Source organism: Bubalus kerabau, chromosome 6, assembly GCF_029407905.1.
Source record: "Bubalus kerabau isolate K-KA32 ecotype Philippines breed swamp buffalo chromosome 6, PCC_UOA_SB_1v2, whole genome shotgun sequence".
NCBI lineage: Eukaryota > Metazoa > Chordata > Mammalia > Artiodactyla > Bovidae > Bubalus > Bubalus kerabau.
In genome coordinates, this window is record NC_073629.1 from 113,385,472 (window position 1) to 113,397,221 (window position 11,750).

Here is an 11,750-nt window from a genome sequence, read left to right on the forward strand (position 1 = left end):
CAGGGATCCTCCACTGCTGGCCTTTTTCTGAGCAAGGCTTTCAGGCCTCAGAATCCTGACTGTATGTCTTTTACTGGGCAGTCCCAGTGGTTAGGGCTGCAGGTTCTGGAATCCAGCAGACCCAAATCCACCTGCTGCCTCCCTGATCTATTTCTCAGCATCCCCGCTTCTGAGGTGCCATGTGGGGACAAGTGAGTGTCAGTTATAAGATGTTTTTCTCTGGGCTCAACACCCACAAGGCCACAAACTGCAGCAGCTGCTGTAGCCTCAGGTGGGACTTTCTGAATCGCTGCTCTGCCTCTATTTTTGACCTCTGAAATGGCAGCTTCTTGAAGTTCAACTGTCAAACACTGTCCTCTCTCTGATTGTCTGATGCCACGGGTCAGACTGGGTTGTACTGAGGACCTTCCCCTCCCCCAGGAGTCAGGTCCTTGTTCAGCCCCCTCCCTGGAGATGGCAGGACCATGAGACACCCCTACAGTTCCCTTCTTGCCAGGTGGGGAGACTACCCAGGGAGGTGGATTTTTACCCAAAGATGCACATAGCTCAATTGGTAAAGAATCTACCTGCAATGCAGGAGACCCTGGTTCGATTCCTGGGTTGGGAAGATCTGCTGGAGAAGGGTTAGGCTACCCATCCCAGTATTGCTGGTAAAGAATCCGCCTGCAATGAGGGATACCTAGGTTCGAACGCTGGTTTGGAAAGATCCCTTGGAGAAGGGAAAGGCTACTTCAGTACTCTGGCCTGGAACATTCCATGGACAGTATAGTCCATGGGGTCTCAGAGTAAGATATGACTGAGCAACTTTCATTTTCACTTTTTTTCACACACCTCTTAGGAGTGGACCTACCACCAGATTCTGAATTTTTGACTGCGGATTCAGTTCTTTTCCCACTAGGCCAATTGGAGTTCGCTGCTAGTTTGGAGCCAGAAGGGGGTCCAGTGGGCCAGCTAACTACATGAGGCATCACTGGAAATGTCGTGAGATGCAGGGAGATGGCATTTTCCAGAACCCTCTTGGAGGCAGTATTGCACGGGGTTAGAAGTGTTTTTGGGTCCAGCTCAGACACTGGAGGGTTGAGTGAACTCGGTTTCCCCATCTGTACAATGGGATGATAATAGTGTCTATGTCATGGGGATGTCGTGGGGATTAAATGAATGGATAGCTGTAATTTGTATTGTAAGCAATAGAGTCTGTAAATACAATTTCCAAAACATTTAAAAATTATTGTAGGGTACTTAAAGAGTGTCTAGCACTTTGGAAGAGCCACTGAAGTATTTGCTGTTATTATTATGAAGACGTTTGGGAACTGGTGTTGCTGGTGGGTGTGCGTGTTTGGGCCCACACTGAGTGCCTGAGGATAGAGGAGAATTCTTAAGCAGACACTGGGGTCCCCTTTTTCCTCCCCACGCCCCTGTCCTGTGCCAGGGTGCATACATGCTCAGTCTGACTCTTTGCAAGACTGTAGCAGACTGTAGCCCTCCAGGTTCCTCTGTTTATGGAGTTTTCCAGGCAAGAATACTGGAGTGAGTTGCCACTGCCTACTCCAGGGAATCTTCCTAGCCCAGGGATCAAACCCATCTCTTGCATGACAGGTGGATTCTTTACCACTAGTGCCACCTGGGAAGCCCCGTCCTGTGCCAGCTTTGGTTCTGAATACACACATGACAAATACTTACACCAGCAGCCCATAGGGGCTGGAGTTAGCATGTATCCACAGCCTTCCCGCTGCACGTCAACATCTCTCACACAGGGGCGTCATCGTCAGCCGCACAGGTTCTACAGTACGAGGCATTTGTGGCATTTGTGAGGTCACACAAGGCTGTCCTTGTCAGGCCCTTGGACAGGTTTCAGCCCTAGTGATGACTGTTTGGTTTGGGGCAATAATAATAACCCACTCATCCCTGCTAGAACACAAACTTCATAAGGCCGGGATCTCTGTTTCATCCACGAAGCATCCCAAGTTTCTGGAACAATGCAGGCACAAGGTAGGAACACAATACAGTTTTGCAATATGAATGAATCAATTTGTCCCCGCCCTACAGGAGATTGGGGTCTGAAAGAGGAACCCGGAAAACAGTCACTGAGGCTGTGGAAATCAGTTCAGACCACTTTAAACTGGGACACGCTCAACTCCTCCCCAGTTTGCTCTCCCAATCCTATTCATTCTACTGCTTGCCCTCTCTCACCTGGAAAATAACAGACTCACTTTCTGTCCCTTTCCCCCTGAAGCTCAGAGGGATTTCCTAAAAAGTAAATCAGGTAAGATCACTCCTTCATCTAAAGCAATTTGAAATCTTACCATTGCCTCCAGGCTGAAGTCCAGCTCCAATGACCAATAAACACATGCAGAAGTGCTCAACATCATTAGCCATCATTGTATCAAATGCCAATCAAAACCACAGTCGGGAACCACTTCACACCCTCTGGCATGGCTGTTATTTAAAAAGACACAATAGCCAGTGTTGATGAGGACGTGGAGGCATTAGGACGTGGAGACATTAGAATCTTAATGCATTGCTCGTAGGAATGTAAAGTGGTGCAGCTGATGTGGGAACAGTCTGGCAGCTCCTCAAAAAGTTAAACATGGAATTACCATCCAACCCAGCAATTCCTCTCCTAGGTAAACACCTAAGAGCTTAAACAAACCCTTGATCGATTTTCTAGAGGACACTGTTGAATTGCATCTTTCAACCCTATTTTCATTTCTATTTTTAATTATATTTCTTTCCCATCTAGATTTTTTAATAAAGTTTCAACTTAGCAACACCATTATGTATTACAAGCCCCGTTCTCTTGGACTGCCCTTTGCAGGTCTAGATATTATGATGAAGACTGTTGTTCCACCCGTGTTTAGGCAATCACATATTCTTAGGCAATCACATATCCAAGCAATAATATTCATAATGGATTGAGTAAAATAATGATAGATTATATTTCTTTCTCAAAAACGTTGAATTAAGTTTTAAATAGATGATACACGTACATGGTAGAGAAAATGCAAGCAATTGTAAAGGGCAGACAGAATGAAAACTGCAATCACAGAAAACTAACCAACCTGATCACATGGACCACAGCCTTGTCTAACTCAGTGAAACTGTAAGCCATGCCATGTAGGGCCACCCAAGATGGACGGGTCATGGTGGGGAGTTCTGACAAAACATGGTCCACTGGAGAAGGGCATGGCAAACCACTTCAGTCTTTTTACCTTGAGAACCCCATGAATAGTATGAAAAGGCAAAAGGATATGACACTGAAAGATGAACTCCCCAGGTCAGTAGGTACCCAATATGCTACTGGAGAAGAGTGGAGAAATAACTCCAGAAAAATGAAGACGTGGAACCAAAGCAAAAACAACACCCAGTTGTGGATGTGACTGGTGATGGAACTGAAGTCCAAAGCTGTTAAGAATGATATTGCATAAAAACCTGGAATGTTAAGTCCATGAATCAGGGTAAATTGGAAGTGATCAAACAGAAGATGGCAAGAGTGAACTTCAACATTTTAGGAATCAGTGAACTGAAATGGACTGGAATGGGTGAATTTAACTCAGATGATCGTTACATCTACTACTGTCAGCAAGAATCCCTTAGAAGAAATGGAGTATCCATCATAGTCAGCAAAAGAGTCTGAAATGCAATACGTGGGTGCAATCTCAAAAGCAACAGAATTATCTCTGTTCATTTCCAAGGCAAACCATTTAATACCGCAGTAATCCAAGTCTATGCTCCCCAACCACTAACGCCAAAGAAGCTGAACGGTTCTATGATGACTGACAAGACCTTCTAGAATTAACACCAAAAAACAGATGTCCTTTTTATCATAGAGGACTGGAATGCAAAAGTAGGAAGTCAGGAAATACCTGGAGTAACAGGCAAATTTGGCCTTAGAGAAACAAAATGAAGCAGGGAAAAGGCTAACAGAGTTTTGCCAACAGAACACACTGGTCATAGCAAACACCCTCTTCCAACAACACAAGAGATGACTCTACACATGGACATCTCCAGATGGTCAACACCGAAATCAGATTCATTATATTCTTTGCAACAGAAGCTCTATACAGTCAGCAAAAACAAGACTGGGAGCTGACTGTGGCTCAGATCATGAACTCCTTATTGCAAAATTCAGACTAAAATTGAAGAGAGTAGGGAAAGCCACTAGACCATTCAGATATGACCTAAATCAAATCTCTCACAATTTATACAGTGGAAATGACAAATAAATTCAAGGGATTAGATCTGATAGACAGAGTGCCTGAAGAACTGTGGATGGAGGTTTGTAACAGTGTACAGAAGGCTGTGATCAAAACCATTCCCAATAAAAAGAAATGCAAAAAGGCAAAATGGTTGTCTGAAGAGACCTTACAAATAGCTGAGAAAAGAAGAGAAGCAAAAGGCAAAGGAGAGAAGGAAAGATACATCCATCTGAATGCAGAGTTTCAAAGAATAGCAAGGAGAGATACGAAAACCTTCTTAACTGATCAATGAGAAGAAACAGAGGAAAACAGTAGAATGGGAAAGACTAGAGGTCTCTTCAAGAAAAGTAGAGATATCAAAGGAACATTTCATGCAAAGATGGGCTCAATAAGGGACAGAAATTGTAGGGACCTAAGAGAAGCAGAAGATGTTAAGAAGAGGTGACAAGAATACACAGAAGAACTATACAAAAAAGATCTGAAAGACCCAGATAACCACAATGGTGTGTTCACCCACCTAGAGCCAGACATCCTGGAGTGTGAAGTCAAGCAGGCCTTAGGAAACATCACTAATAACAAAACTAGTGGAGGTGATGTAATTCCAGCTGAGCTATTTCAGATCCTAAAAGATGATGCTGTGAAAGTGCTGCACTCAATATGCCAGCAAATTTGGAAAACTCAGCAGTGGCCACAGGACTGGAAAAGGTCTGTTTTCACTTCAATCCCAAAGAAAGGCAATGCCAACGAATGCTCAAACTACTGCAAAATGTACTCATCTAACACGCTAGTAAAGTAAGGCTCAAAATTTTCCAAGCCAGGCTTCAACTGTACATGTACCGAGAACTTCCAGATGTTCAAGCGGGACTTAGAGAAGGCAGAGGAACCAAAGATCAAATTGCCAACATCCGTTGGATCACAGAAAAGCAAGCAAGAGAATTCCATAAAAACATCTGCTTCTGCTTCATTGACTAGGCTAAAGCCTTTGACTGTGTAGATCACAACAGACTGCAGAAAATTCTTAAAGAGATGGGAATACCAGACTGCTTTTACTTGCCTCCTGAGAAATCTGTATGCAGGTCAAGAAGTAACAGTTAGAATTGGACATGGAAGGACATACTGGTTCAAAATTGGAAAAGGAGTACATCAAGGCTGTATATCGTTCAGTTCAGTTCAGTCTCTCAGTCGTGTCTGACTCTTTGCAACCCCATGAATCGCAGCACGCCAGGCCTCCCTGTCTAACACGAACTCCCAGAGTTCACTCAGACTCACGTCCATCGAGTCAGTGATGCCATCCAGCCATCTCATCCTCTGTCGTCCCCTTCTCCTCCTGCCCCCAATCCCTCCCAGCATCAGAGCCTTTTCCAATGAGTCAACTCTTCACATGAGGTGGCCAAAGTACTGGAGTTTCAGCTTTAGCATCATTCCTTCCAAAGAAATCCCAGGGCTGATCTCCTTCAGAATGGACTAATTGGATCTCTTTGCAGTCCAAGGGACTCTCAAGAGTCTTCTCCAACACAGTTCAAAAGCATCAATTCTTCAGCGCTCAGCTTTCTTCACAGTCCAACTCTCATATCCATACATGACCACTGGAAAAACCATAGCCTTGACTAGACGGACCTTTGTTGGCAAAGTAATATCTCTGGTTTTCAATATGCTATCTAGGTTGGTCATAGCTTTCCTTCCAAGGAGTAAGCGTCTTTTAATTTCATGGCTGCAGTCAACCATCTGCAGTGATTTTGGAGCCCCAAAAAATAAAGTTTGAAACTGTTTCCACTGTTTCCCAATCTATTTCCCATGAAGTGATGGGACCAGATGCCATGAACCTTGTTTTCTGAATGTTGAGCTTTAAGCCAACTTTTTCACTCTCCTCTTTCACTTTCATCAAGAGGCTTTTGAGTTCCTCTTCACTTTCTGCCATAAGGGTGGTACCATCTGCATATCTGAGGTTATTGATATTTCTCCTGGAAATCTTGATTCCAGCTTGTGCTTCCTCCAGCCCAGAGTTTTTCATGATGTACTCTGCATAGAAGTTAAATAAGCAGGGTGACAATATACGTACTCCTTTTCCTATTTGGAACCAGTCTGTTGTTCCATGTCCAGTTCTAGCTGTTGCTTCCTGACCTGCATATAGGTTTCTCAAGAGGCAGGTCAGGTGGTCTGGTATTCCCATCTTTTTCAGAATTTTCCACAGTTTATTGTGGTCCACACAGTCAAAAGCTTTGGCATAGTCAATAAAGCAGAAATAGATGTTTTTCTGGAATTCTCTTGCTTTTTCCATTACCCTGCTTATTTAACTTATATGCAGAACACATCATGTAAAATGCTGGGCTGGATGAAGCACTAGCTGGAATCAAGATTTCTGGGAGAAATATCAATAACCTCAGATATGCAGATGACACCACCCTTATGGGAGAAAGTGAAGAGGAACTAAAGAGCTTCTTGATGAAAGAAGGCATTTGGGATCTCAGCTCCCTGACCAGAAATTGAAACTACACTGTCTGTATTGGAAGGCAAAGTAGCAACCATGGGACCACCAGGAAACTTCCTAATATGTTTATTTGTTGACTTTTTATTTCTGCCTTCATGGCATGTGGGATCTTAGTTCCCTGACCAGGGATCGAACCTGTGCCCCGCGTAGTGGAATCATGGAATCTTAGCCACTAGACCACCAGGGAAGACCCCTGAAATGCTTGTTTTTAAGTTTCATTTTCTTGTCACTGTGGAGGATCCCTTGAGCCTGAATGAGCTGTCAGGGGCCTCTCTGTTCCATTCCCAATGCCCTGCCCCTTCCCCAGGGTCGGAGTCCACATGCAGGGGCAACTGGGCCTCAGCCTCAGCAACTTGGAGAGGAGAACTTTAAGAATCAAGGCTTCCCCCCACCCCCTTGGGCTTTCCTGGTGGCTTGGATGGTCAAGAATCTGCTTGCAATTCAGGAGAACTGTGTTCCATCCCTGGGTCGGGGAGATCCCCTGAAGAAGGGACTGGCTACCCACCCCAGTATTCTTGCCTGGAGAATTCCATGCACAGAGGAGCCTGCTGGGCTACAGTCCACAGTGTTGCGAAGAGCTGGACACGACTAAGCCACTAACACTTTAACTTTCCCCACCCTCTCCCCCCGCTCCTTTTTTTCAAAGACAACTTTCAGGGGCTCTGGATTTATGTAAAGCTCACATATGTCAATTTTTGGCAGCTGGACAGTTGCAGAATGCCACTCAGCCCTCCTCCCGTCCCACCAGAGGCTCAGCGTTTGATTAAGAATATGCTGGATCTGGCAAAAGTAGTTGCAGGTTATCACAAATCTGTCATAAGGAGGTAAAAATACAGCACAAAATACACTTTTCCAAATAGTCGTTCCTAACATCATCTCATGGACAGAGGTGCTGCCAGACTCCATGGGAGGGAGATGAGAGTGAGGGAACAGGGGCTTGGTGAGTAATAATGGGGGATAAACCCTGTATGGGAGGGGAACAGGCCCCCAGCGTGGTCGGCTGGCCCGAGGGGTGAGCTGCACCTGCCTGGGAGGGTGGCTCTGGCGCAGCTCAGGACCGGACTGCCAGGGACTCATCTTCGCTTCCTGTGTGCCCTTCCAGCGCCATGGCGTCCTGCCCAGTCCTGCAGAGGGAGAGGGTGTTCCAGTCAGGAGCCCACATCTACAGGATCCCGGCTCTGCTCTACCTGCCTCAGCAGAAGACCCTGCTGGCCTTTGCGGAAGAGCGGACGAGCAAGAAGGATGAGCATGCCAAGCTCATTGTCCTGCGCAGGGGAAGCTACAATGCGTCCACCTGCCAGGTCCAGGTAAGGCCGGACAGGGGTACCACCGCTCTGCTGGGCATACAGGGACCAGCCCACACTTAGATGGCTGAGGTCTGGGGGCCAGAGGGCTCAAGGACCCATCAGGGATGGACAGAGAAGGTATCCCCCAGTGATCGCCGAGATCTCACACGGGTTCATTCAGAACAAGTTCGGCTGGCCTGGCAGCATCTGCTTTGGAACAAGCCAGTTGGGGAAACTGGTTTTGGAAAGATTCCCCTACATCCTTGAGATGCTGAGGGAAGACCAGCTCAGCATCACCTACCTGGGAGACAGCTCATCCTCTGAGTAAAATTAACCTGGGGTGGGTGGTTGGGGCGATTGCTTGGGTCCTGAAGTTCCAGCATGCAGATAAGTAATTCTGATGAAGATCCCCAAGGCTGGCTTATCACATGTGAAGGATTTAATATCATTATTATCTTAACTGTGTGGTCACTGTTCCCTTGTAGTTGCTTAGAGCATGGGTTTGAAGCAGAGGGACCTGGGTTCATGTCCCAGTTCCATGGCTAACCAGAAGTACGGCCTTGGGAGGCTCATCTACCTTATCTAAGCCTCTCAGTCTGCAGATGGAGGGTGGAGGTAGTACTACCTGTGCCCAGGAGTTAGAGGTTAGGGTTAGATAAGACCATGGGTGTTAGACCCTCTGCACGTGTCTGCCCTTAGACTCACTCACTGGGGGATGGTTATTAAGTAATAGGAGCTTCCATGCTAGTGGTAAAGAACCTGCCTGCCAGTGCAGGAGACATAAGGGATGCCAGTTTGATCCCTGGGTTAGGAAGATCCCCTGGAGGAGGGCATGGCTACCCACTCCAGTGTTCCCACTTTAATGAACAGGGATAGACAGCAGAGCAGCAACATCTGTGACAGAGACTCAGGGACTACGGAAGCTCACTGAGTCCTAGGGTCATGGTGCTACCCCCAGCAGACCACATTAATAGAGTATGATGTATAAAAGATGGGAGGTGATTGTCACACTTGGTCTCACCCTGGCAGACCGCTGGTTATTCCTAAGGCTTTGATTTTCAAGAAGGGGAAGCTGGATGGAGCTGTTAAGTTGAAGGATCCAGGATGGAGCTGGGCAGGGCTGGTCCCGAAGCATCTTTGTCTTGAGGTCTAGCCCGTCATGGGTGCCCTGGATGGGTGCTGGAGGGATTGGGTGGGGTTGGGCCATCTTGCAGGGAGTGAGGTGGAGCCTTGGCTCCCACTCTGGGAAGTGTTGTGAGGGTGAATGAACGCTAGACCAAGAGTTCTCCTCCACAACCCCTCATGCTAACTCGCCCACCCCCAGAGCGCCCCCCTTGCCACGGTCACTGGCCCTCTCCAGGCTGTGCTTCTCCTCCTCTCCTCTCCCGCAGTGGCACTCACAGGAGGCGGTTTCCCAAGCCCAGCTGGAGGGCCACCGGTCCATGAACCCAAGCCCCCTGTATGACGAGGCCACGGGCACCATTTTCCTCTTCTTCATCGCCATCCCCGGGCAGGTGTCAGAGCATCACCAGCTTCAGACCAGGGTCAACGTGACACGGCTGTGCCAGGTCACCAGCCCAGACCACGGCAAGTCCTGGAGCCCCCCCACCGACCTCACTGACTCCGTCATTGCCTCAGCCCACAAGGACTGGGCCACATTCGCGGTGGGCCCCGGGCACTGCCTGCAGCTGAGCAATCCGACGCGGAGCCTGGTGGTGCCAGCTTACGCTTACCACAGCCACTGCTGCCAGAAGGCGCCTTCCCCCTCTGCCTTCTGCTTGGTCAGCCACGACCATGGGCGCACGTGGGCGAGAGGGAGCTTCGTGGCCCAGGGCACGCTGGAGTGCCAGGTGGCCGAAGTCAGGGATGGGCAACAGAGGGTGGTATATCTGAATGCGAGGAGCCCCCTCCGAGCCAGGGTCCAGGCCCAGAGCACCAACAACGCCCTGGATTTCAAGGAGACTCAGCAGGTGAAGAAGTTGGTGGAGCCCCCCCACGGCTGCCAAGGGAGCATCGTCAGCTTCCCCAGCCCCCACGCGGGCTCCGAACCCCTGGACTGGTGGCTGCTCTACACCCACCCGACTGACCCACGGCAGAGATCCAACCTGGGCGTGTACCTCAACCGGTGGCCGCCCGTGCCCACAACCTGGTCAGAGCCCACCCTGCTGGCCCCCGGCAGCTGCGCTTACTCAGACCTGCAGAGCATGGGCACCGGCCCTGACGGGTCACCCCAGTTTGGGTGTCTGTATGAATCGGATGATTACAAGGAGATCGTCTTTGTCATGTTCACCCTGCAGCAAGCCTTCCCAGCTGCGTTTTTGCCGCAGTGAGCAGCGAGCCCTCTGGGTGCTGCCCACGAGGGCTTTGCCCACCAAGGGGCTTGTGGTTCTCTTCTGCCCAGGCCCCTCTGGACTGGAGAGGCCGCCTCTTGCTTCCCTCTGTTGAACGTGTGATCAAAGGGGCGCCCAGTGTGTGTCTGCCGCTGGGCTCCTTTCCTCCTCTGTTGTCTCAGCCTCCCCAGAGGATTCTATTTTCAGCCCAGCAACTGAAGGAACCTGGCTTCCTGGGGCCCCTGGGGACAGCCTGCAGCTTTGCTGCAGGACTTCATGAATTATCTAGTCCAGCCCATTTCTCCTTAGCTCCTCACGTTCCTGGGCACAGGCTGGGACAGAGATGCAAATTAGCAGAGACGCGTGTGTACGTTTGTGTGTCTGTGTGTATCTCTCTGTGTGTTCTCAATGCTTTAGAGCAGGGACCATAAGTATGGCTTTGCAAGGAGGTAAGGCAGGGTCTAGGAAAAGTAAGCTGGCTTATATTTTTGTGTAAGTTTCCCAGGGCTGCTGTAAAAAAGTACCACCAACTTAGTGGCTTAAAACAACAGAAAATCACTCTCTCACAGTTCTGGAGGCTAAAAGCCACAAATCAAGGTGTCCTCAGGGCTGTGCTCCCCCCAAGGGAGCATGGGGCACATCCTTCCCTGCCTCGTCCAGAAGCCCAGGCCTCCCTTGGCTCATGGCTGCATCACTTTTGGGTCTGCCTCCATCTTCCCATAGCCCTCTCCTCCTTCCTCTCTGCTTTCTCTTCTGTATCTTTTAAGGACACTTAGGGCTCACCTGGACAATCCAGGATGACCCTTCACTTAACTACATCTGCAAAGACTCTTTTCCAAATAATGTCACATTCACAGCTATGGTTTTTCCAGTAGTCATGTATGGATGTGAGAGCTGGACCATAAAGAAGGCTGAGCACTGAAAAACTGATGCTTTCAAATTGTGGTGTTGGAGAAGACTCTTGAGAGTCCCTGGGACTGCAAGGAGATCAAACCAGTCAGTCCTAAAGGAAATCAACCCTGAATATTCATTGGAAGGACTTATGCTGAAGCTTTAATACTTTGGCCACCTGATGGGAAGAGCCGACTCATTGGAAAAGACCCTGATACTGCAAAAGATTTAGGGCAAGAGGAGAAGCGGGTGGCAGAGGATGAGATGGTTGGGTGGCATCATCGACTCAATGTACATGAGTTTGAGCAACTCTGGGTGATAGTGGAGGACAGAGAAGCCTGGCGTGCTGCAGTCCATGGGGTCACAAAAGTAGGATACAACTTAGCGACTAAAACCCCAACAACAAAAACAACAAAAACCCCAATACAAAAAGTTTAAGAAAAAATCACTCTCTTAAATGCTGTCCTTTCACAGAGGTCATGCAGTTGCATGCTAAGTGCTTTACTTGGGTCTGACACGAGTTTGAGCAAACTCCAGGAGATGGTGAAGGACAGGGGAG

The 11,750-nt window shown here is 48.4% G+C and overlaps 1 protein-coding gene across 1 annotated transcript; it reads left to right on the forward strand.

Moving 5' to 3' along the window:
* The first annotated feature begins 7,790 nt into the window (after nt 1-7,790).
* On the forward strand, nt 7,791-10,300 carry NEU2 (neuraminidase 2). Its single transcript, XM_055587028.1, has 2 exons — nt 7,791-7,991; nt 9,362-10,300. The coding sequence occupies exons 1-2, from the start codon at nt 7,791-7,793 to the stop codon at nt 10,298-10,300; spliced, it is 1,140 nt and encodes a 379-aa protein (XP_055443003.1).
* The last annotated feature ends 1,450 nt before the right edge of the window (nt 10,301-11,750 follow it).